We start from the raw sequence: 27299 nt of genomic DNA, 5'->3' as shown, positions 1-27299 counted from the left end.
ACTCTTTTCTTCAAGCACTCTCAAAAAGGGAAGCTTATTGTGCTCCTTGTATATGTTGATGATATTATTATCACAGGTGATGAATTTTTCGGAGAGACAGATTCTGCAGACACGACTTGCCTCTGAGTTCGAAGTCAAAGACCTTGGGAAACTAAGATATTTCCTAGGGATAGAAGTAGCTCATTCAAGCAAAGGAATTTTTATCAGTCAGAGGAAATATGTTTTGGATCTTCTCAAAGAAGCAGGGAAGCTCGGGTGTAAACCCTCTAATACTCCTATTGAGCAGAATCACAAGATAGGCTTTGAAGAGGAGAGTCCTCCAGTTGATAAAGGACAATATCAACGGCTAGTTGGAAAATTGATATATCTGGCTCATACTAGGCCAGACCTAGCTTATGCTGTTAGTGTTGTCAGTCAGTTTATGCATGATCCAAAGGAGAAACACATGCAGGCAGTAGAGAGAATTCTTCAGTATCTTAAAGCTACTCCTGGTAAAGGATTATGATTCCGACGTGATGGTAATCTCTCTTTAGAAGTCTACACTGATGCTGATTATGTTGGATCCATGACTGACCGTCGTTCTACCACTGGTTATTGCATGTTTCTTTGCGGTAACTTGGTGACATGGAGAAGTAAGAAACAAGATGTGGTTGCCAGATCAAGTGCAGAAGCTGAATTTCGAGTTATGGCTCAAGGCATTTGTGAGTTACTGTGGCTGAAAATTGTACTTGATGATCTCAAAATAAAATGTGAGGGACCTATGAAGCTGCTATGTGATAATAAGTCCGCTATTTATATAGCTCATAATCCAGTTCAACATGATCGGACTAAACATATTGAGGTCGACCACCATTTCATCAAAGAGAAACTTAATAGCGGGTTGATTACCACTCCATACATTCTCACTGGGCGTCAATTAGCTGATCTATTGACAAAGAGACTTCCTTCAGACAGATTTCAAGAACTTACTAGCAAGCTGGGAATGATAAATATCTATTCCTCAGCTTGAGGGGGAGTGTTGTAAATATTAGGTCTTTTATTATTATTAGTATTTGTTGTATTGGGCCAAGCCCATTAGGTCAAGAATTAAGTTTTTTAGTCTCTATAAATAGAGACCTCTTTGTATCAGATTAATACACAATTCAATAATATTTCAAATACCCTTTTCTTTCAAGTGTTTGTCTCATAAAAATTAACGTAAATAGTAAAAGTATATCGTTGCATTTTATAAAATTAAGATAATGAATAGTCTTTTGAATTATCACATTTAACTTCAACTATGCAGTGTTTACTGAAATATTAAATGTACTAACTCAAATATTTGTTAACTCTACATTACAAAAGTTGGAATTATGTACCTTATAGTGTTGGTTAGACAGTAACAGCCCTCCGGATCGAGTCCATTTTGTCATATCTAACTGTCAACATTTTATATCAACATGATTTGTTAGACAGTAAATATAATATAAAAAAAGTGTGGGCGAGTGAACCCGCCCGTTTGGAAGGTGGGGTGGGCCGGTCCTCTGGGCCGAATCCTTTTTGTCACCTTTAACTGTCAGTATTTTATATCAACATATAATAAACGAAGAGTTGTCTCTAAATTAACTTTTTCTGAAGTGTATGTATTTGTGACATATATATTAGATGAAGAGTTGGCAAATATTTGAGTTATTACGTTTAATATTCTAACAAACACTTAACCACATAAAGACGGATTTGTTAGACAGTAAATATAAGAAGGAGAAAAATGTGTTTTTGCTACCTTTAAATGTCACCATTTTATGTCTTCATGTGTTTTTATATTTAAAAAATAATTCAATAAAAATAATAAACATAAAACTATAATTTTATGGCTGCTTTGAGTTCAAATAAGAAGGATTAACCATAGTAGACCCTCACAAGTAAAGGTATTAACGAGTCGAGTCAAGCCGAACTTTAGTCTTAAAAGGCTAAGCCTGTGTTTAAATGTGTCAGCCTGACCAAGCCTGTTACCTGTTATAAATATAATTATTGGCTTGTGGCCTGACTTATTTACAAAAAATAAAAGCCTAGTTTAGCCTGTTTAAAAAAATAAGAGAACAAAAATTTATCCAAACAGAATAAACAATCAATAACACTAGTAATTTCATAAATATTCATAAATTCAATGTATATTCAAACAGCATAATATAGAACAAAATCATTCAAAAACTATGTTTAACCAATAAAATGGAGTAAAATGGATTCAGGAGAAAGAGAAAGCTATTACAAGTAGTATAAAAAATAAAAAATAATATATTAGGCCAGCCTGAAATGCTCTAAGGCCGAGCTTTTGATTTTAGAGTCTGAACCTGTGATCGACCCGATTGGGATACCGGGTCAGTGAGTCATTGGTTCAACCAGTGGGTCACTGGTTCAACCGCATGAACCGAATATGTATATAAATTTATATTTTATACTTAATTTATATAATAAATATTTTAAATGGTGCAAGTAAACCAAGAACAAAATGTAGCTTAGTGATAAATACTACAATGTATATCTTCACAACAAGTGTTCAATTCCCACTAGATGCAATTTTTAAATAATTCTATTAAATGATATGATATATGTATATATTAAATGGTGCATATTAACCAACAAACAAACTCAGTCTAGTGGTAAGTTGTGTTGGGCATTTTCATGAGACTCGAATTTGAATTAGCTGCTTCTTTGGAATTATTTTTCCAAAACCGGTCCACCGGTTGAAACGCGGTTCACGACTGGTTCTCTGGGTCAATACCGGTTCAATAACATATCCGGTCCGTTGCAAGAATTAGACCGGTTGATGGGCCGATTTCTGGGCCAACTTCACATTGTGGGCTTTTGGCTATGTCTTTGCTCTTTCAGCTGATCCGACCGGAGCCCGTTTAGATTGAATTTATTTTAATAAGCATTTTTTAAAACATCTCTCGTATCATAGATACAACAAGTGGTGGAGCCCATCACTTGTTAAAAAAAATAATGTCTCACACCATAAGAAAAATATCTCTTATTATTATATGAGAAAATGATTTCCCTTTAAAATATGTTTTGGATGCAATCTTAAAATCCAAAAAAAGGTTATCAAAGAAAAATTTTACTTATCACTTATTTTAGATGTCAATAATCTTCATCTTCTGAGATAAATAAAAGGACAAGTTATTTTAGTATAAATGGCTGTGCGTGCATAATACTTATTTTTCGTCATTAATATTTGACGGTTGAAACATTTTGCTTGAAGTGAAATCCGTTGTAAAATTCAATTTGATAGTTAAATGTTAATATGGAACCCACAAGAATATGAATTTCTAGTATATCTGTATGATTCGAGTACAATTCATTCTATTTTGATATCAGCGTCAGTTCAAGAGACGTTCTACATAAAATTCTCGTCAAAGGTTGTTTCTCTCAATTAGATTCGATATTTACTAATAATTAGTATAAATTATTCAATGCCTTTTTTTTAATATCAAAATTTTCTTCATTTGATTCTTGACTTCATTGAGTTTAATTTTGATGCTCTATTAACATAAAATCATTTCATACTATTATTTAATTTTGTGTTAATATTTTATTTATTAAATTTAACTATGTTAATAATTATGTGGTGCTACATCATTAAGTGTATGTTTGAAAGGTTTTTTTACCTTCTCTTCTCCTTATAAGAAGAAGTTAAGCCAAATAAATTTTTACAAAAACTCTTATAATAAAAAGAGCTTTTTTTTTTTTTTGGTAAACATAAAAAGAGCTTTTATTAAAAAGAAAAAGTTTTTTTTTTTATAATAAAAAAAGCCAAAAGCCAAAAGCTCATAGAAAGAGCTTTTATTTAAGTCGCATCAATTTTTTTTTTTGAAATGAAGAGCTTTTAAATAAATTTCAATCTAAAAATTTTATATAATAATTAAACAACTTTTAACTTTATTTTTTAGTTTTAGCTTAAAAAATAGTTTTTAATTTAAAACAAAAAAAGAAGAAAGGTTCCAAACAGGTTCTAAATAGAAGTATTTAACTTTTACACACTACCAGTACATCAAAGTAGAGGTGTTCATCAACCGATACAAACCGAATCAACGGTGACCGAACCGAAAAATCGAAAACACAAAAAAAATGCAAATTTTAATTGGATTAGATCGATTTTCGAATGGGTTGATGAAAATCGATCCAATCCAAACCGATCCAACATATTAATTCCTCTCTACCTACTTGGGCATTTCCCCCATCATAGCCTAAAAATTTTTAAGCAAAAAAAAACTTAGTCACATCTCATCAACAAAATTTCATCTGCGTAGAGTTTCATATTTCATTGTCCAAAAAAAAAAGTATATTATCGTCTATGGATGTTTTTGTATTTCAAAAAATTAAATTTATAAAATCAATATATACAAAAGATGTTATTTGCGCAATAATCATGAAACAAATTTTAAAATTTTTAAAAAATCGAAAAAACGATCAAATCCAAACCCAAAAAAATATGATTGGATCGGATCAGATTTAAAAAAAAATTCAAACCGAATGGATGATCACATGAACAAACCGAAGGGATTGGATCGGATGATTTTTGCTTCCAAAACCGATCCAATCCAGACCGCGAATACCCTTACTCCAAAGTTAAATTATTGTTTGTTCTAAAAAAAAAGTTAAATTATTGTTGTTTTTGGCATATATTAGTACACACGACAACACGGGAACGTGATTCCCGCATGACAAGGGCAGCCATATGGGTCCTCTTAGTCTTGACTATGCCTAAATAAGCCTAATAGAAGGCCATAATTTTAAAGACAGTTGCTGCATTCATATGTCAATACTTCAATTAGCACATTCCTTTGAAGCCTTTTTTTATTTTATTTTAATTTTTTTTCCTTCTTTTCTCCAACATCATTATAATCTACTCAAGTGAGCACACAGGAAACAGAAATTCCCTTGTGTATGCCATTTTGGGCTTGAACTCAATTTGCAAGCTTGAAGCCTACAAAGACACTAGATTCACATCCTCACTGTCCAAGCAGGGTTGTATAGTAAAATATCAGGCCCAATTGAAATAGTTGAAGAGAGTCAAATTAGCGAATTATGGTCCTGTAAAGATTCCTAATACAAGAAAGAGGAGATTCTACTTTAAGTATTATCATTGATGTGTGAGACAAATAACTCACATGCTACCCAGTATTGCTATAATCTGGTATTCTTCTGCTCGAATAATTTTGTAGACACTTGTCCTATATGTGTAAGATATTAGACACTTTGAGCCAATAAGTTGTTAAGAGAATGCCATATTTCCTCTTGTTCTTTTTTGAAATGGAAGTGCATTCAGAATGAAGGGAAAAATCTGTTCAGGTTCATAGGCAGTGAATAGAACTCTTCACTTCTGATATCCTGATTGAAGTTCCTGAATTTTCCCCACCAATGCCTCCCACTGTCTCGGCGAGTTGAGCTGTGCCCACGACTGAGAGTAAAATCCAACAAATAAGCAACTATAATTGCCACAGTTGCTGGGGACGAGAAAATCACTTGCACTATATTGTTGAACTGCAAAAAGAGAGCCAATACAGTAAGTAGTATACAATGAACCATAAATATTAAAAGTTGATTTTGCTGGTAAGATAATATAATATATACCGCAGTGGAGCCAGTATGAACGGGGCCCTGCCCGGATAGCAACAGATATTCATTGAAATATTGTGGAACAGATAGACCCATGAAGAGAGAAAAACCCAGGATGAACATTGACCTGAAGCTGTTTAAATTGCAGAACTGAAGAAAGCCAAGGCCTGCTGATGCTGTTCATCACAGAAGAAACATTAAAATCAAATCAGAATTCCTCGTTTTAAAAGAATGAAATTAGCATGATCCAAATGGATCATGGCAATTAATTACTCATTTGTTTTTGGTTTCTATATAATTAACTTCTTAGCTCTCACATAATGTCATACACATAAAGATGGTTGAATTATTCTCCCTAATTGACATAAAATTAGTTTCAATGTATCAGTAAGTCACACATACCCACATAAGCAAAGAGGACGCAGTACAGTGCTGCTATAATTGGTAATGGTATTGAAGCAAGAACTGCTCCAAATTTACCTGCCAGAGAAGCACAAACATGGATGTTGTCAATAAAAAAACATTAGGCGAACAAAATGACACATGTAAAGCGAAGTTAGTTTGAAGTTTAGTCACTTTTATGTCTGGATTGATGTACAAAGGGATAGAATGGAAGAGAATGATATTAATTTCTAATATTTAGATTGTTTAAAATAGGATGAAGTGGAATGGAAACGGATGGAGTCTATTCAGTCTCATTTCATTATCTCTATATTTTTTCCCGGAATTCGGGAGGTATGGGATGAAATTAACTTATGGAATGGAAACTTTCTCCCATTCCTCATAAAAGAACTAAACAATGATATGATAATCTTATTCCATTTTATCCCATTCCACTCCACTTGTGGTTAGATATCCAAACAAAGCCTTAGGAATGAACAAATAGTCCAAAACAAACATAAAGCATGACACATGTTTTGCTTTCACCAATGCATCTGAATGCTTAGAAATTTGCAGAATGGGATGCAACACCTAATATAGAGAAGAAAAACATGAACCCAGCTGATATTTGAACGACTCTCCGACTTCCAACTCGCGTTAAACCCAATAGTCCTGCATTTTCACTTAATGCCAAGGAAATAAAAGAAAAGACAATTAGTAGAAGGCAAGTAGGCAGCCACATTATTCATATATTGGGTCAATATACGACATCTTGAGTATCATTTTTCAGAAAAATAAAAATAAAAATGTCCTACTTCAACCATTGGCTAGCAAGATGTGATCCCAAAGCCTAGCACCTATAGGCAGTATAAATCAGTTGCTTCCTGCTAACCTCAAGATTTTCTTATATGATAACATGTTGATCTCAACAGAAAGCTAATTTATAAACTTCCAGATGAAGAAAGAAGCAAGGAAATTAACATTGATTGATACAATATTAGCTGTTCATCTTATGGTTAGAGACTTAAGAGTCAGAAAAGCTTAGACCCATAGCCTAAGAATTCTTTGACAGTAGCTAGTGAGATAATTTTTAAAGGTAACAAAATGTACACTGATGCAGTGGATCCAGTTACTGCGCCGAAAAAGCCATTCAGAAGAGTACCTATGCCCTGAAATCATCAAACTTTAACATATATATATATATATATATATATATATATATATATATATATATAATTTTGTAGAAGTACATGCACATGCAGATGTAATATCAAAGAATCACATAATACCAGCCAGCCAACACCACGGCTAAGGATAGAGGGTGGAATATGGGTTGCACTCCCAAATCTCGACGCTGCAATGAACGTCCCAGACGACTGTCCCCAGAAAATGAAAAGGACAAAACAGAATAAGGAACAAAAGGTAGTTCACAGAGAATTTTCGCTAGTCAAAATGTTTAGTCCACAAAGTCACACTGATCAAGGTACACCTTGTCATGTGCAAAATATTTCTAGCGTTAGCCTTTATGATCATTCTATCGAAAAATATACCAACCATCCCCACACATATAATAAAAAAAATAAAAATGGAAGCAAACCTCTACAATTGCAACAAGACAAGCAGCAATCATTGCAAAAGCATCACCAGCATTGAAAGAAGGGCGTCCCCACTGAAATGGATATGGAACTCTTATCCTGCACAAATGGAGTGAAATCTAATATGATCTCATTCACATGAATGAATTTACCAATAGCAAATTACCAGGTATTCATGTAGATAGTAAACATATGTATTTGTCAAAAGAGTAAGAGGTGTGCATAACATATATATTATGTCATAAAGTATTATTATAGATCACACTATATGATTCTTAAAAACCAAGCAAGCTACGTAGAACTGACCAAGGAGCAGCACTAATTAACCCAGATCGATCAGTGCGGCAGCTGATTTGAGTATTTGGTGATCTTTTATTGTAAGCACCGGCTGCTGTCAAAATCTCAGCAAATGCCCATACAATTCCGACTGAGACTAAGATTGCATATCGATCAGCTCCTCTTGATTTCAAAGTTTGGGGAATGTACTGCAAGGACATTGATTTAACATAACTATAAAGTGCAATTTAAAATGTTGAGCTATTTTGATATATAAGGTTCACAATAATAAGGGCGCTCACTTCTTACATTACCACTATCTCAACTTTCCAACTTGAATTTTATTCAAGAGTAAGCCAAGTCAGGTGAAATTATGTAGATAGAAATGTCAAATAGAAGCAAGTCCTATGTATATCTAAGTAACCCACCAGTAGTAAGCAGGAATTTGGATAATATATTAAAAGATTAGAGCTTCTATTTTCTGCCTTATTATAGTGTTGCTTTGCAATAATTCAAAAGGATTAAATTGAAATGGCTGAGATGAGGGAGAGAATGGTAAAGTAACATGCCTGGGACAGGATGACCAAAATAACCAATGCAGGGAGACCAATTTCAACACAATTTGCCAACTACAGGAATCAAAAGAAAACCAAAGATTATGTTTGTTAAACAACTGATAATAAGATGGACGAGATTTAGCACAAATATACATAACAAAAAGAGCAATGTATGTACTTTTGGAAACCCCAATACAAAAAGTCCTAGGCCAGTCAGAGTGACAAGGGGAACCGCACTGAGGGGGCTGAGATACCTGCGGCATCAATGGTTAATATATTTGAGTTATTCTGTACCAAAATATTACCGATATTTCATAGGAGCCAAATGAGCATGTGGTTGTTATTCTACCTGGCAAAAATCCTCCAGAATCCAAAAAAGCCAATAATGATTTGAACAAATGATGCAACAATAAGTGCTCCTTGTATGGCTCTCACGGATTGTTTAAATCTCTGAAAAATTCAATCAAGAATCAATTAACATCAATGACGCCCACTAACACCTTTCTCCAAAACGGGCTAATAAAAACTCATCCATTTCCAAGTAAACACGTTTGCTTCTTTCTCTTTTTCCCATGAAAAGAAACTTAGCATTTCAATACTACTCATTAGTTATATCCACACCAAGTAGTAATTAGAGAGAGCTATTGCACAAAAACATGAACCCACTAACCTGATGTGGATCTAGAAATATAGTCATCCTGGTAGAAAAAGCAACGGAAATAGCAGGAATGAGGAAAGCATAGGATGCCCCCATAACCACTGGAAGCCGTGTTCCAAACCACGTCTGCAACAATGTGTTTATGGCAGCAACAAAAAGTAAAGTCTGTATCATTTCAGCCTTCTCCACCTATATATTTTTTTGTACCAAAAGAAGAAGAAATTTGGTTCAAACAAAATAAATAATTAAAGAAACACATGAAAATGTTTTAAAAACTCCAAGACTTTTTATTATTACATTGCCACCACCCATCAAAGGGACAAGTATGGTGGAAACAATGACGATGGTCCCAAGCATAACCAGGTAGTGCTGAAACCCAAGTAAAATCCCTTCATCTGCAATCAAACCATTCAACGCAAGGTAAAAACTTTAGCCTTAACAAAAAAAGGGTATTAACTATAAATGTTAAGAGAGGAAAAGAAAAGGGGTTGGCATGTACGCCATGGGGGAGAGCTGTTAACACAGTAATCAACATCGGGAAGTTGATCCTTCACTGGATGAGGATGGAACTCATCAACCTTTGTCATTCTTTCTCTCTCTCTTGTTCGCTCACTCTGTCTCTGTTTTCTCTGTTTGTGTTTCTTATAGTGCAAAGAATAAAGAAAACAGGTGAGTACTTTTGTCTGATACGAAACGCTGAGAGAGAGAATGGGAATGATGAGTGAGAGTGAAGAGGAGTAGGCAGCGACGTTGTGACTCTTGCTTGCGAGGTGCACTTTTCAACAAAGAGTGTTATGGTTATGAGGTCACAGTAATTGGTTTGTTGTGGTTGGTAACGGTAGCTTAGCTTACTACTGCTCCTACAACGTTATGGTTTTGCATCTTTTTGCTTTGTTTATGGTTGCTACATAATTTGTACTACCATATTCCTAGGGGTCAAATGTTGGAATACCAAACATGGATTATTGATATTCTAGTTTCAATTGTTCACCACCTTTTGCATGATGTCGGAATTTCAAAATCTTTCGTTAGAGGTTGTAATCTCTTCTTAATCAAGGCATTGCGTTTCCCTTGGATAAAGCTATACCACTTCAACTTAATGAAAAAAAAGGGGGTTCTACTGCCTTTTTGTTGAAAGAAATATGTTCTAAAATTCCTTCTTCCAAGTTCATTTATTTTGACAATGAAAATATTATATAAAATATAAGTTTGGTATTTGTCATTTTAAACTATATAAGTTATGTCATTTTAAGAGAGAGATAGACACAAGGAACGAAAATCATAGAGGAGAGAGTTGATGGTTTTTTTTAATTTAAATCTTAAATAAAAAAATGAGATTTTGTGTCTATATCTCTCTTAAAATGACATAACGTTATGTCATTTAAAATGACAAACACTTTTCTCATAAAATATTTACATTTTTATAATTTATTTTAAAAAATAGTTTTTATATAACACTTTGGCATTTTCATTAAAGCTTTCCTTTAAAAGAAGAAATTGCAAATCTTAAGACATATATTCCTTGTCTATAACTCTCCTCTAGTTTTTCAACTTTAGCTTAAAAACACGAATAGCCATATATGTGGATTAGTCGCAACGTATTAAGTTGACAGTTTTCTCTTCTATTGTAATATAAGGAGATAAAAAAAAAATTCATGTTAGAAGAGACCGGGTGCACCCAAAAAAAATAAAAGAAAAAGAAAGAGATGGGATTTTACGATTAATAGGAGTTAGGACAGTTCAGTATTGTATATTCAACTATATTGCCCATAGACAATAACTTCTAAATTTGCTTTCGAATAAAAAAATATTCCTAAGCCTTTTTTTAATTAGTAATGCCTCTATTGTATGGGTGTTGAATCAAAAATACCTTTTTAAAGACAAAATATACCCCTAGATTTCATCTTCATCTATATTAGATTTTAGAGATTGCTTCTTCTTATATCATTGGAGACAGGACTATCTCCTATAAAAACATCTTCAAGTGGATCCTACCCTATAACAAAAAAAAAATTAAAAAAATTAATGGCTCAAATTTCGAAGGGTCTATGACATGAGGTAAGCTTTCTCCAATGACATAACAAAAACATTACCCTAGATTTTAACATGGAGATAGTGGTATTTTTGACCATATAATAAATGAACCTATTTTGAAGGAAGGGAAGTGGATATGAAATTTGAGACAACTGAATGAGCGAGAAAATAACTGAGGATAAGAGTGTAAACTAATAAAGGAAATGGGGGTATTTATAAGAAAGGGAGTGACATTGATAAAAATGAAGCGTCTTTTGTGGGATTAAGTCACATAAACAATCTTGTGTTCATTTTTTTATTAAAGTAAAGGCAACAGAGAAGATAGCGCTTGTGTATGATCCCATGTTAATAAATAAAATAAGCTGACCATGAAATGACAATATTTTATTTTTTTTGTGTATGTTAGCACTGGCACCCAATCTATTTGAGGTTATATATATTTTGTAAGCGAAAAATATTTCTTTTCAGGAAATAATTTTATTTCCTATAACCTTAAAACAATGTTATTTTGAGATTTAAAATAAAAAATAATAGGTATTTTAATAAAAAAATAAAATTTTTAAAATACCTTTTATTTTTTATTTTGAATCCCGAAATGACAATTTTACCTCCTGTTACAGAAGAAGCGTGTTAATCTCATTTTATAATGGAAAAATTATTTCTTTAGGTCACTTGGGATAAAGTATTTCTCCAGTCATTGGAGATAAAGTATTTCTCCAGTCACTCGAGATAAAGTTATCTCCGGTGATTACAAAATGGCGTCGTTTTAGGTTATAAGATTAAAAAATTATAATAATAAAAATTAATATAACTCTATAATATATTAGAAGTACAAAAATACTTTGATTTCCGCTCAAAAATGACGTTGTTTTGAGTTCACCGGAGATAATTTATCTCCATTGACCGGAAAAATATTATACTTTTTTGATATAAAGAAATGAATAATTAAAATATAAAATAAATATATAATGTATTTTTTTTTTACAAAAAAGACCCGCTAAGCATTTCTCGTTTGGAGCTTATTTGATACCTTTTTTTTAAAGATAAAAGCTACTTTTAAGTTAAAATTAAAAAAAAAGCTTAAAAAATAAAATTAAAAGTTGTTTAGTAATTATATGAAGTTGTTCTGATAGTTTGAAGTAGTAAAAATAAAATAATTTATTATTAGGGTGAATTATTAGAGTGAAAGAAAATTTATAAATATAAGTTTAGAATAAAAGGTAAAATTATAAAATAATTATGAGGAGTTAAAAAAATTGAAATACATCTTCAAAAAAAAAATTCTACGAAGCTTTTAGCTTTTTTTTTCGTTATAATTTTTTTTTATATAATAAGAATTTTTTTATAAAAACATATTTAACTAAAGTTTTTATTTTTAAGGAGAGGAGAAGTTAAAAATAAAAATACCAAACAAACACTTAGTCTAATTCAGAGAAGTAACTTAAAAAAAAAAAACCTTATGTAACTATTTTCTGAAAACCATTTTTCTTTCGTTATAAACTCATATTCTCCAACCTCGCAACTCGCAAGTCGCAGCTCTCACAATCAAAGCATTCTCATCAACACACATGAACAGGAACGAGGCTCATTGTTTCCATTTTCCAATTTCATTTTGGCATCAGTGCTTTATTGTCTGTTATCCGCACCGCTGGTCCCCACTTCTTCATTGCACACACTGACGTTATGGCATGCACGATTCTCCACCGTTTCACAACACAAATGCTTTTTCCCTTAACAACAAATAATCTGGATCACTCACAGTCACAGATGTTAATTAATTCTTAAGAATACCAACCAATTAGAGAACATTCATTTGACTCTAAAAAATAATAATTGAACGAAGAGTTATTGATTTAATAACATTAAATTTCATAACCAATTAGAGAACATTCATTTGACTCTAAAAAAAATAATTGAACGAAGAGTTATTGATCTAATAACATTAAATTTGGTTATAAAAAAATAACATTAAATTTCATAAGGATAGGTTATTTGCAGACCCCTTTCTATTAAAAATAACACTAAATAACATTAAAAATAACATTAAAAAAATACTATTAGTTTACCTACCTTTGCATACCCCTCTCAACTCCATTAGATTATAATCTTGTTTTATCCCCTCCCCCCCTCTCCCCCCCTCTCTCTCTCTCTCTCTCTCTCTCTCTCTCTCTCTCTCTCTCTCTCTCTCTCTCTGAAGAGCGATGGAGAAAATCACTTACTGGGAGCTTGCTTGGATAGATGATTTGTCAGAATCAATTACATTATCACTACTGATCATAGCATCAGACAATTCCGCAACTTTCAAAATGTAAAGCAAATTAAATAAAGATGAGAAATGTTGATTGATTTGTCTACACTACAATGAGTTGCAGACACAAATTCATTCATCGATTTTTTTGTTTTGTTGATTCAATTTCTACAATTCTACAATACAATGAGATCTGGGCATCAACTACATTTATGATCATAGCATTGATTTTTATTTTTGTGTGAATAATTTAAAAAATGACCTTTCTTGTCTTCCAACTAGAGGATGAATTGAAATTCACAACAAGGTTTTACATTTGTTCTAGAACTTCCCAAATAAACCTTTGGAAGAGAGAGAAAGGGTGGGAGGCAATGAGAAAAAATGGGTTAAAGGATTTATTTTATCACATAAATCTCCACCGTTAAATGAAATTATAATCTAACATTGTTGAAAGAGGTAGACAAAGGTAGGTAAACTAATAATAGGCAGAATAACCTATCACAATTTCATAATTTGACATGGTTAAAGATTTGTGAGTTTTCTCGTAATTCCAAAAAAAGTTAAAGAGACTTAAATTCGAGATTAGATTAGTCATGTTTGTTAGAATTTTATCTAAAAATAATAATTTAGTAGCGAGAGATTTAAATAACTTGCATCAAGTTATAAATTTAAATCCCAGTACTATTATCTATAGAAAAAATTTGTAAAAAAAATATATGTTAGAAAGTAAAATGCAAAATTATAACCCATTGATTAAAATGTGTATAGCAAACTGAAATATTAAAATCAATTCTATTAATTCAGTGTATACCATACTTTTTGTAACTTTCTAATTTGACTATCGTTGACATAGTAAATATCTCAATAATGGTTTACCAAGCAAATATATATATATATATATATATATATATATATATATATATATAGTTGAGATATATACAATCGTTAATGCGGTCACACCCAACCGCTTAAGTTTTTGGGTTGAAGTAATTCCACTTTCTTTCTAGTGAATATTTTTTTCGCACAGGTAGGTGAGCCTGTGCATCGTCCACCCTTCAAGACCAATGGGCTCTCGTGTGAGGGAGCGTGTTGAGATATATAAAATCATTAATGTAGTCTCACCCAACAGCTTAAGCTTTTGGGTTGATTGCTGGAAAGAATATCTTTAGGATATCTTTATTATTTATAAAGATCTATTTCCTTATTTTATTAGGATTCAGGTTAGGTATGGGCTAAGCCCATTAGTATTTCTTTATATATTGTACTCCCCTGAATCAATTCAATATACAGATTTATTACAATATTTCTCTCGTCTCTTATTATTTTACATGGTATCAGAGCCTAACGAGATGAATCCTTGTCCGCCTTTCCTTATTCTTGTTATTTTACATGGTATCTAGAGCTTAACGAGAGGAATACTTGTCCATCTTTCCTTAATCTTTTTCATAAGTTTAATATGGTAGTAAAGAGATATCACCCTCCATGAGGGATTGATTTTCCTGTTTGTTCCCTTTTTCTCTTTGCTTCTCTTAGTTTCCTCTTCTCGTTCCCGTCTTCCATCAAAGACCCAACCACCATAAACAACTAGCACCGGCCACAACCATCTCTGCCTCTGCACAACAGCAATTCTTGTCGTCCCTGTTCATCCGGTCACCAACGGTCCACCGCCGGAATTTTGTCTAACGACTTTATGGCCACCAACCACCACCATTCGGAACGTTTTCCCCATCCGCTCACCGTCTTTCAAGTCGCGTCTCTTTCCTCCGGCCGCATAATCTTTTCTTCTCCGGCCGAATCTTGTTTCTTCCGGCTGTGTTTTCTTCTTCTTTGGTCTGATTTGGCTTGTATTATTTTTGCCATTGTTTGGCTTTACTTTGGCCTCCCATTTAGGGGGAGCATTTATCTACGTTGTTGCCTGGTCCGCAGTTTATTCCAGTTACACTGGCTCCATCGGCTTGTATCCCAGTTGCAGCAATGTCTTTCATTTATCTCCTTCATTGCCTGGTCCACGGATTATTCCAGTTACACGGGCTCTGTTGGTTTGTATCCCAGTTGCAGCAATGTCTTTTCCAGCCCTTTTGGCTGATGTCTTTCTTCGTTGTTGCCTGGTCCGCAAATTTTTCCAATTAAAGTGGCTCTGTCGACTCGTATCTCAGTTGTAATAATGTCTTTCCCAGCCCTTTAGGCTGATGTCTTTACCAGCTCTTCAAACTTATGGTCATTTCGGCCAGTTGATTTGCTGTCGATTTCTTCGACTTATATTCCGTGAAGCATCCTTTTAGTTTTATTTTTTCCCAAGATGCAGTGTCCCTCCATCTTTGAGGTGGAGTATTTGAGATATACATAATATTTTATTTTAGTTTATAATATTTGTTATTTTTCTTTAGGGTGAGTTCTGGAATTGTTACAACCCCCACTCGTTTATTTTCATGTTATGTTTCTTAGTCTTTTTTGTTAAAGCTTGTTGCTTATGATCTATACCCTCCAGCTTGAGGGGAAGTGTTGGAAAGAATATCTTTAGAATATATTTGGAAATAATATCTTTAGAATATCTTCATTACTTATAAAGATATATTTTCTTATTTCATTATGATTTAGGTTAGGTATGGGCTAAGCCCATTAGCATTTCTTTATATATTGTACTCTCCTGAATCAATTTAATATACAGATTTATTACAATGCTCCTCTCGTCTCTTATTATTTTACACACACACATACACACATATATATATATGGGGCATGTTATATTTATAAACTTTTTTGTTTACAAACTCTTACAAACGACACTATTTTCTCCCGTGAGAACACTGGTTACACTATGTTCTCCCGGGAGAACATAGTGTAATTTGTAAAAAATTTCCAAAAAAATTTGTAAACAGTTCCTTCTCCTATATATATATATATTTTTTTTTTTTTTTCTTAAAACAAAAAGGGTTCATGTACCCTAAAAAATGTAAAGAAATGTCAAATTTGTGGTTGGTCATTAATACGAAATTACTAAGTATTTGTTGACTTTTCAGTCCAATATTTTAGACTTTAGTACACAGAAACGAAGTTTCTTTATGACATTATTTTTTTTTTCTCACTAAAATGTCATTCCGCACTAATTTTAATTTGTTTGTATTTGCAAATCGTTGCAGTTTTGCTACAGCTGCATGTTAGATTGTTTTAATTTGATATAGAAATCAAGTTTTGTATTTAAAACTCAATACAAAGAAAATGATGTTTTAATTTGTTTTAATTCACGTAAACAATCTTGTGTTTGATATTATTATTTTTATTAAAGTAAAGGCAACAGATAAGATAGCGCTTGTGCATGATCACATATTAATAAATAAAATAAGTTTACCATGACATGACAATAATATTTTGTGTGTGTGTGTGTGTTTATGTTAGCACTGGGACCCAATCTATTTGAGGTTATATATTTTTTTAATTGAAAAATATTTATCTTGTTACGAGAGACAAAGTTATATTCTCCAACCCAAAAATAACGTTATTTTGAGGTTGCAGTAAATAATTTTATCTTCTATGACAGGAATAAACGATAATTCCAATTTTTTATATTAAGAAATAAATAACTAAAATGTAAAATAAATATATAATGTATTTCTTTTTAAGCTAAGCATTTCTCGATTAGAGACACACCTTTTTTAAGCTAAAAGCTATTTTTAAGTTAAAGTTAAAAAAAGAAGATTAATAAATAAAGCTAAAAATTATTTAATGATTATGTAAAGTTGTTATGATAGTTTTGAAGGAGGAAAGATAAAATAATTTATTGTTAGGGTTAAAGATAAAATTTATAAACACAAGTTTAGAATAAAGGTAAAACTGTAAAATAAATATGACGAGTCGAAAAAGTTGTGTATATCTTAAAAAAAAATCTTTTGATGCTTTTTAGCTTTTTTCTTCATTATATATAAAAAAACTCTTTTCATAATAAGAGCTTTTATAAAAATGTATTTGGTTAAATTTATGCTTTTAAGGAGAATAGAATCTAAAAAAAAAAAAAAACCAAAGAGACATTTGAGCCTCTTTGACACTTCTCTTTTTTAAGTTAAAAGAATAGCTTTAAAAATAAAGCTACAAGTTTGATAATTATATAAAAAATTTAACTTAAAAACTATTCATAAAAAAAAAAAAAACATTTCAAAAAAAGTTAATACAACTTAAAAAAAGCTTCTCCTAAAAGCTTTTGACCATTTTTTCATTATAAAAAAAACTTTTATAAAAATCTGTTTGGCCTACTTTCTACTTATAAGGAGAAAATAAGTTAAAAAAAGACCTCCCAACTTCGTAACCTTTTTTTTAAGATAAAAGCTGCTTTTAAATTAAAGCTAAAAAATAAAGTTTTAAAAATAAAGCTATAAGTTGTTTAATGATTATATAAAAAATTTAGTTTAAAAGTTAATTAAAAGATTTCAAAAAAATGCACACATTTCCAAAAAAAATTTGATCAAACTTAATTTTTTTTTTTCTTATGACCTTTTGACTTTTGGATTTTTTCTTCGTTATAAAAAAAAATTATTTTTAGTGTCTATTTGGATTTTTTTTAACTTCGTTTTTTTTTTTTGTGTGGTTTAACTTTTCTTCTTTTTATAAGCAGAAGCTATATCAAACAAGTTTTTACAAAAGCTCTTATAATAAAAAAATATTATAATGAAAAAAAAAGTCAAAAGCCAAAAACTACTAGTAAGAACTTTTTTTAAGCTCTTATAAACTTTTCTTAAAATGAGATTTGAAATTTGAGCTTTTAAATAACATATAAGCTAAAAAATTTATATAATCACCAAATAACTTTTACCTATTTTTTTCAAGTTTTTATTTTTAGCTTTAGCTTAAAAGTAGTTTTTAGTTTAAAAAAAATCCACATAGGTTTTTATTAGAAGAGGTTTTATAAGAATCTATTTAGCCTAAGAAGCCAAAAAAAATCTCTGATTGTGTAACTATTTTCTTAAAACCATTTTTCTTTCGTCATATCCTCATATTCTGCAACCTCGCGCCTCCCACAATCACAACATTCCCATCAAAACACATGAACAGAAACGAGGCTTATTGTTTCCATTTTCCAATTTCATTTTGGCACCAGTGCTTTATTGTCCGTTATAGTTACAACATTTTTTTTACAACTTCTTACAACTATATTTTAATATTATTGATTTTCGTCAATCAACGGTTATCATTTATTGTGAATTAATAATTAGCTAATGAGTTTAATTTGTGAAAATTATAACCGTTAATTGACGGAAATCAACAATATTAAGATATAGTTGTAAGAAATTATAAAAAAAAAATTATAAATATAACCTTGCTGCACTACTGGTCCCGCTTCTTCTTTGCACACCCTGACGTTATGGCATGATTCTCAACCGTTTCACAACGCAAATGCTTTTTCCCTTCCACCAAATAATCTCGATCACTCACAGAGTCACAGATGTTAATTAATTCTTAAGAATACCAACCAATTAGAGAACATTCATTTGACTCTAAAAAAAAATAATTGAACGAAGAGTTGTTGGTTAAGTTTCAGTTAAGTTTCATAATTTGACATGATTAAAGATTTGTGAGTTTTTTTGGTAACTCCTAAAAAAAGTTAAAGAGATTTAAATCCGATATTAGATTAGTCATCTTTGTTAGGATTTTAAATACTGGTTGGTATCTAAAAATTTAATTAAAATTAATTTAGTAGCAAGAGATTTAAATAACTTGCATCAAGTTATAAATTTAAATCACAGTACTATTATTTATAGAAAAAATTTGTAAAAAAATATATATTTTAGAAACTAAAATGCAAAAGTATAAGCCATTGATTAAAAAATTAATGACTATAATTATGGTAAAATACAAATATGTGTATAACAAACTGAAATTATTAAAATCAATTTTATTAATTCATTGTATACCATACTTTTTGTAACTTTCTAATTTGACATAGTAAATATCTCAATGAAGTTTTTTTTAAAAAAAAGGGGGTTCATGTACCCTAAAAAAAGTTAAGAAAGGTCAAATTTGTTGTTGGTCATTAATACGAAATGACTAAGTATTTGTTGACTTTTTAGTCCAATGTGTTAGACAGTACACAGAAACTTCATATCTTTATGACATTGTTTTCTTTTCTTTCTTTTTTTTCCCACTAAAATGTCATACTGTGTTCCGCACTGATTTTTTTTTTATAGCCTCCGCACTGATTTTAATTTGTTTGTATTTGCAAATCGTTGCAGTTTTGCTACAGATGCATGTTCGACGGGTGCTTCTGAAAAGACATTATTTTGCATCAATTGGATGGTATGATCGTGTTTAGAATCATATATAAAAGATTTATAAATGATTTAATTCAATTTGATCTTAATTAGATTGTTTTAATTTGATATAGAAATCAATTTTCATATTTAAAACTCATTAAAAAAATGATGTTTTAATTAATTTACCAGTCAAAATTAAAATCAAATTTAATTTGAGCCATTTATTATTTATGTAGAGCTAAAAATATAATAAAATAAATAACTTCTAAAATATTTGATTCCAACAATTGTTCCTTTTCTTTCTTCTTCTTCTTTTACTTTTTTTTAAAAAAAATTCATATTCTTGTTGATTGTTTATGTTAAGAGTATTAGTGTTAATAGTGTAGAAGTCTCATATTGAGTGTATCTCTTTGTATTCTTCAATTGGTTTGCTGTATAATAGCACCAATGTTGTGTAGTTTAATACAGCAAGGATTACTATCATTTCCTCTTGTATCTATGATATTCAACATGGTATCAGAGCCTAACAAGAGGAATCTTAATCTGTTTAACTTAGTTCTATTTTCCATAATTTCAATATGGTTATAAAGAGATATCACCCTCCTTGAGGGATTCCCGTTGCTATTTCTTTTTCGGATTTTTCTTAGTATGCTTTGTGACTGCAGCTTAGACTGATCTGTCACATCAGAAAAGAATGATCCTTGGGAAGTTGTTGGGTTGACCACCGTTGTCGTTGACCGACCACCGTTGACCGCGTCGTCCACCGTTGACAGCCGTCTCCAGCGACTTTTCTGGTGACTTTTCCGATGACTTTCCAGGCGACTTTTTCGACGATCCACCACCGTCTCTGACGACTTTTTCGACGACCCACCGCCGTCTCCGGCGACTTTTTCGATTCCGCGAAGCTTTGTTTTTCTTTAATCTTCTTTCTTCCCAAGATGGAGTATTTATACTATTCATCATCCATCTTGAGGGGGAGCACTGTCCATGTTGCTGATGGTCATTCCAGCACAATTGTCTTTGCCGATGATAATTTCGGCACTGTTTAGAAGTTCCTCTTGAGGGGGAGCACTGTCCATGTTGCTGATGGTCATTCCAGCACAATTGTCTTTGCCGATGATAATTCCGGCACTGTTTAGAAGTTCCTCTTGAGGGGGAGCCCTGTCCATGTTGCTGATGGTCATTCCAGCACAAATTGTCTTTGCTGATGATAATTCCGGCACTGTTTAGAAGTTCCTCTTGAGGGGGAGCACCGTCCATGTTGCTGATGGTCATTCCAGCAAAATTGTCTTTGCCGATGTTCCATGTTGATGTTCATTTCGACGCCATTTTTAGCACATTGTTGATTTTTGGTTTCTCATTTAGGAGATTTATTTTGATGTTATGTTACTTGGTCTTTCTTGTAATAAGCTTGTAGCATAGTCAAGGGGAAACCACGGCTGCTCACCAACTGTTAAATGAAATGTCTGATAGGGATCTTGATGCTGATGTCCTGGTCAGCTCAGTTGTCTTTGCCGATGATAATTCTGGCACCATCCATGCTCTGATGTCCATTCCAGCACTGTCTCTTTATCAGCTCTTCAGACTGATGGTCATTCCAGTTGATTTGTTGTACTTAGTCATTTCATTTCTTTGATGTAGCATTGTTGTTTTTGGTTCCTAATGAGAGTATTATTTATGTATCAAGCTTGTAGCATATGATCTATATGCTACAGCTTGAGGGGGAGTGTTAAGAGTGTTAGTGTTAATAGTGTAGAAGTCTCATATTGAGTGTATCTCTTTGTATTCTTCAATTGGTTTGCTATATAATAGCACCAATATTATGTAGTTTAATACAACAAGAATTACTATCATTTCCTCTCGTATCTATGATATTCAACAGTTTACTTCTATAAATAATATGAAACATTGATTCCAAAGCTCAATCAAACTGTCTCATTCAAAGGATTGGTGGGTATTTGTTTTCACAGTGTTTTATTTGATGCCTTTATAGGTGGCCACCAATTCAGCACATGGAGTCAAGGATTCAGATTTTTTATTTTTTATTTTGGTGAATCTGTGTTGCTTTCTGGTTTACGAGAACAACGTCTGGCGGCTATTGACCTAACAATAATGTGATTAGTTGTTGCCTTGGTGGAAACAAGTAATGGGTTCCGTTGCAATTGACGATAAATTGAAGTAGTACAGAAAAGTTTTGGCCTGGTAACATAAGAAACAGTGACCAAAGTATTACGCTTGGATAAAAAAATTACTAGACTGTCATGTTAACAGTAAATTTTGTCAAAATACTACGCGGAATAATTCGCTACACAGTGTAGCGAATTATGCATGCAAGTAATTCGCTACACAGTGTAGCAAAATATGTCATGTCAGAACCAAAAATGCCACTTGTCAAATTTTGAAAAATTCGCTACACTATGTAGCGAATTACTTGCATGCATAATTCGCTACACTGTGTAACGAATTATGCCGCGTGACATTTTGATAAAATTTACTGTTAACGTAACAGTCTGATAATTTTTTTGTCCAAACGTGACAAAATAATCACTGTTTCGTAACATACTTTGTAAGCAAATTAATTGCACTTATTATTCTGTTATAACTATCTCGTACCATTACATGCCAGTTCATTCATTTTTTTTTAATTTTTTTTAAAAAGATAAATTTAAAGAAGTATCTTTTGAAATCAACAAAATGCCAAACTTAGCGTGACAAATTATGCATACTTGCTCCCCAACAGGTAAAATATTTTTCAAACAGATATAGATATTGTAATAAAGAAAAAAGAACCAGAATCCAGAATTAGCTTACTTATTAATATCTAATATCATCATATATGGCTAGATGATTAAACCCCATCTTAGAAATAGTCTCGTGGCCGGTTCACGTGAAGATATCAGGGTTGGTGTACCCAAAAAGCTAGAAATGTTGCAGGGAAATCAACTCATTATAAGTGATATGTCTTTTTGGTTTCTGAATATTGGGTGTTCCTGTGATCATAAAAAAAATGAAGAACATAAAAGTATATGTAAATAATTAATTTAACTCAAAAGCTTAAGTTATTAGGTGAGGGTTAGGGGTTAAACTGGGTCGGGTCTATATTGTCTTATTTATTTTAAATAAAATAAAATAGAATAGAATAAGTATGTCTTGAAGAAAAATTAAAAGATATAAATTTAATCAATTACAATTATTTATAACTTAATTATATTCGATTATATTTTAATAGAAATCTGAATTTATTTGTAATGTAGCGGGAACCAACATTTCTGCATGTTAGATTATGTATATGAATATATTAAAAGATTTTTCGGAGAGGTTATACTTACTACAAGCATCATGATGTGTTTGTTGGATTCATGTAATTATTTTAATTTACATAGTATGGATTTGTTTATTAGACCTAATGAAATATATGTTATTCAGTTTGAGCATTTTTCTTTTGAAAGTGACTTAAATGCAGATTGTATGAGTTTTGTTGTGATTCATGATTCTGTTTGGATGTTGAAATTATGATTTTTGGTTTAACAACAGAATTTGAGTATTTTGTAAAGTTGATTCATGGTTCTGTTTGGAAGTTAAAAATTAACAGGCTAACAGGTTAGGCCAGACCATTTATTTTTTTATAAACGGGCCAAGCCAGACTAACAATTATACTTGTACTAGGCTTGAGCCAGGCCAAATTGAAATTTTTTGGCATAGGCTTGGGCTTTTCGGGGCAAAGCTTGGCACAACCCAACCCAACCCACTTTCACCTCTAGGTGAGGCTATATTAATAGTTTTATATAATTCTAACACACCCTCTCACACAAGAGCTTATTGGACTTGAAGGGTGGACAATAAATAATCAATTTAACCCAAAAGCTTAAGTTGTTGGGTGAGGCTACATTAATGGTTTTATATAACTCTAACACGCCCCCTCACACGAGAGCGCATTGAGCTTAAAGGATGGAAAATGCATAGGTCCACCTACCTATGCTAAGAAACTCCACAATACTGAATTAATTATTAATTAAATGGAAGACGGTGAGAATCAAACTCGTGACATGAAGCTCTGATACTATGTCAGAAATTCAAATACGCATACTAGGAAGTGTGTCTTCATTAGTTTCATCCTTAATTGAGGTCATCATATATACAGAGTTTTGTTCCTAAATTAGTTATACAATCAACAAGGATCAAGGAACCAGAACAACTAATTCCTATACAATTTACTTACAACAACTTTGAAAATATTCTGATTAATAGAACAACTAATTCCTATAAAATCTATTCACAGCAACTTTGAAAATATTCTGTTAAGCAAGATAAAACTTTTGAATTCAAACTTCATTTTAATACTCCCCCTCAAGTTGTTGCGTAGATATCAATCATGCCCAACTTGCTAATTGCTTCTTCAAACACTTTTCTTGATACAGCTTTTGTCAAGATGTCGGCTAACTGATCTTCAGATTTGATGTAGGGAAACTGAATAAATTTTTAATCTAGTTTTTCCTTGATAAAGCGTCTATCCACTTCTACGTGCTTGGTTCTATCATGTTGAACTGGATTATAGGCAATTTCAATGGCAGCTTTATTATCTGTTGCGACTTCGGCAAGTGCACCGGTCGTAAAAGCAATAAAAGTGTACTGACGAAATCATTCCCACGAAGATTGGTTTTTAAGCACTAGTTCGCTAACAACGATTTAGTTGGACAACCGAATTTGAGATGAAAAGAATTGAAATTGAAAACAAGCAATATCATTCAATTTCAGAATTAAAAACAAGAAAGTAAAAAGATGAAAGTTTTAAAAATCAAGAAGGAGTGTAGTTAGGTTTCGATTTCTCTCAATATCCTTCTTATGTTATGGATTAAAAAATCAAAATAACTGCCCTTATATAATGTCAATCGACCAAGTGTAATGACGTCCCCAAGAAAACATGCATTAACAACAAGAATCTAAAGATTAAATAATTACCCTATATCTATCCCTAGATCACAAGAATTATGATGAGTTTATCAAATCAGGGTTCATACACCAACATCCTTATTATCATACAATTCCCCTAAATCAATCTACAAGGAGCAAACTCATAGAAAGCATTAAACATAGATAAATTCATTCAATTATAAAAAGGAAAATTACAGAGACAATTTAATCCATAAACATAATAATTCAATTGGGTTCCATCTACCCTTTACTACATAAAAATTTAGCCTAACATAGCGAAATCAAAGACAAGAGAAAGTAAAGAAAATTTCCCAAACTCCATTAGTGTGATGGCATGAAGAATCTTCAAAAACCCTAGCTTGTTCTTGAATTCAAACCGCTCTCGATGCTACAAAGCACGAAAGACGCGCTTCTCTCTCCAAAATAGGATTTGCTCTTCTCAATTGTTCAAAATCCCCTTCTTTCCGAATGTGCCACCTTTTTATAGTGATGAAATCATACTTTTTAATTTCCTATAATATCTTCAATGGAATTTTCACTATAATTTCCAATCATATCTTTAATCAAATCTTTAAAATCTTCTCTTTTATATTTAAAGGAAATAATTTTCTTAAGAATATTCAAGAGAATCTTCAATAAGATCTTCAATCAATTATATGATTCAGAAATTCAAAACAAATCCACTTGAGCTCACCAATTTATCTTTTTATTGAGCTGAAAATTATTTTTAATTCAATTTCATGCTCATATTAACCCTTAATACATAATAAATTGGAGACTCGTCATTATCACAATGTAACTCCATAGGCTGATTGTAGTAAATTCCTAAGTCTTGTAGGACGCTCTTAATTCACAACAATTCACAGACTAATATGTCATTCCTCTAAAGTCTGCTTCTGCACTTGGTCTAACCACAACTTTTTACTTTTTACTCTTCCAAGTAAATAGATTACCTTCAAAAAAAGTAAAGTAACCTAAAGTTGACTGTCTAGTAGTTTTATCTCCAACCCAATTCGAATTTGTGTAACCTTTAAATTCAGGATTATTATTTTTTGGAAAAAGTATACCTTTCCTTGGACACCCTTTTAAATACCTCGGGATTCGATTCACAGGACCCATGTGATCCTCACTTGGGTTGTGAATAAATATGCTCACAACACTAATTGCATAAGCAATGTCTGGCCTAGTGTGTGATAAATAAATTAGCCTTTGATATCTACCAACATCAGTATGTACTTGATATGGGTATAAGCCCAACACATGATTCATTTTGATTGGTGTTTCTACTGGTTTACACATTGTCATTCCTATTTCCGCAAGAAGATCTGCGATGTACTTTTTTTGTGACAGAAAAATTCCCTGATTTGATCAAGCAATTTCAATTCCAAGAAATTACTTTAGTGGTTCGAGATCTTTCATTTTAAATTCATTTGCTAAATGTTTCTCCAATAACTCCATTTCACATAAATCATCATCAGTCAAAACCATATCATCAACATACACTATTAAACCGTTACCTTTCCTCCTTTGTGTTTTATGAAAAGGGTGTGGTCTGCATTACTTTGCTTGTATCCAAACTTCTTCATGGCTAGAGAGAACCTGCCAAACTAGGCTATAGGTGATTGATTGAGGCTGTATAGTATTTTTTTCAATCTGCACACTTCATTTCCCTTGAAGTTGGTTTGTTTGATGCCTAGTGGAATTTCCATATAGACTTCTTCTAAGTCTCCGTTTAAAAATGTGTTATTTACATCAATTTGCTTGAGTGGTCAGTCCTTGTTAGCTGCAATAGAAATTAGAATACGAATTATGTTGAGTTTTGCTATTGTGCAAATGTATCTTGGTAATCAACCCCATATTTGTATGTGTATCCTTAGCAACTAATCTGGCTTTATATCTGTCAAGGCTGCCATATGCTTTAAGCTTCACAATATACTCCCATTTGCGTCCAATGATTTTCTTCTCGGTTGGTAAAGGAACCAAGTCCCAAGTTGAGTTTTTTGTTTGTAAGGCCTCAATTTCTCCATTCATGGCTTCCTTCCAGTTTGGATCATCCAAAGCATCCTGCACATTTTTAGGAACAGATACACTAAACAATTGATTAACATATGCAATATATGAGTTGGACAACCTATGATTGGAATGGTTACTATAGAGTATTTGACTTTAGCTTTTAGATATGGTTCATATGGATGTTTTGGTACGCCTTTTTTTGGTCTTTATGACACTCTAACAGGTAAGGTGGGACCATCTGTGACAGGTATAGAATGTTTATTTGAAGAAATAAGAGTAAGACTAGTGTTTACCTCAGGTATGGATTCAGGAACATCCATGGACGATGCCTCGATTATAGGTGTTAAAAGTGTAGCAAAATCATCCATAAGAGGGGTGGCATCCATCTCAGGAGTGTGTTGATGAGCTATAGGGTGGTGAAAAGGAGGAGAATCAGTTGGAGTTTGATTATTGAACAAAACAGAGGTGGACACTTCTTCTCCAATAGTAGGGATCTCCCCCTGAGAAGAAGTAATAGAATCTCCCCGTGAATAATATGGTTCCAATTCCCGAAAAGACATTTTCATGGTGACATGCATTTTGTGGAGAATAGGATCATATCACTTGTAACTTTTTTGTACATCAGAGTAACCCACAAATGCACATTTAAAAGCACAAGGATCCAATTTGTTTCGCAACACCTTAAGGACATAGATATACATAGTGCACCCAAAAACACGGGGTTCAACATTGGGAATATGAGGGATGGAGAAATAAGATTACAGT

General features: G+C 32.2%; 1 protein-coding gene across 1 annotated transcript; it reads right to left on the bottom strand.

Annotated features, from left to right (window-relative positions):
- Nucleotides 1-5304: 5304 nt before the first annotated feature.
- On the bottom strand, nucleotides 5305-9665 carry LOC133316169 (nucleobase-ascorbate transporter 4). The gene is made up of 14 exons (XM_061517892.1): nucleotides 9565-9665; nucleotides 9363-9460; nucleotides 9078-9254; nucleotides 8757-8857; nucleotides 8586-8661; nucleotides 8420-8479; nucleotides 7881-8059; nucleotides 7577-7673; nucleotides 7269-7355; nucleotides 7090-7148; nucleotides 6571-6662; nucleotides 6001-6078; nucleotides 5614-5774; nucleotides 5305-5523 (listed from the first exon to the last, which is right to left on the bottom strand). Exons 1-14 carry the CDS (start codon nucleotides 9650-9652, stop codon nucleotides 5305-5307), a joined length of 1572 nt encoding a protein of 523 aa, XP_061373876.1. The 5' UTR covers nucleotides 9653-9665.
- Nucleotides 9666-27299: the final 17634 nt, after the last annotated feature.

This window comes from Gastrolobium bilobum, unplaced genomic scaffold (assembly GCF_033153095.1).
Source record: "Gastrolobium bilobum isolate Gb01-03AN ecotype WA unplaced genomic scaffold, APGP_CSIRO_Gbil_v1 utg25868, whole genome shotgun sequence".
Taxonomy (NCBI): Eukaryota; Viridiplantae; Streptophyta; class Magnoliopsida; order Fabales; family Fabaceae; genus Gastrolobium; species Gastrolobium bilobum.
The sequence above is the reverse complement of the archived record's forward strand: the minus strand, read 5'-3'. Positions and strand labels throughout refer to the sequence as shown.

Coding starts and splice junctions, on each gene's coding strand:
- LOC133316169 (XM_061517892.1), bottom strand. CDS start 9,652: ATGACAAAGGTTGATGAGTTCCATCCTCATCCAGTGAAGGATCAACTT. Junction 8,858..9,077: donor TATTTCTAGATCCACATCAG/GTTAGTGGGTTC, acceptor TGAATTTTTCAG/AGATTTAAACAATCCGTGAG. Junction 5,524..5,613: donor TTCATACTGGCTCCACTGCG/GTATATATTATA, acceptor CTCTTTTTGCAG/TTCAACAATATAGTGCAAGT.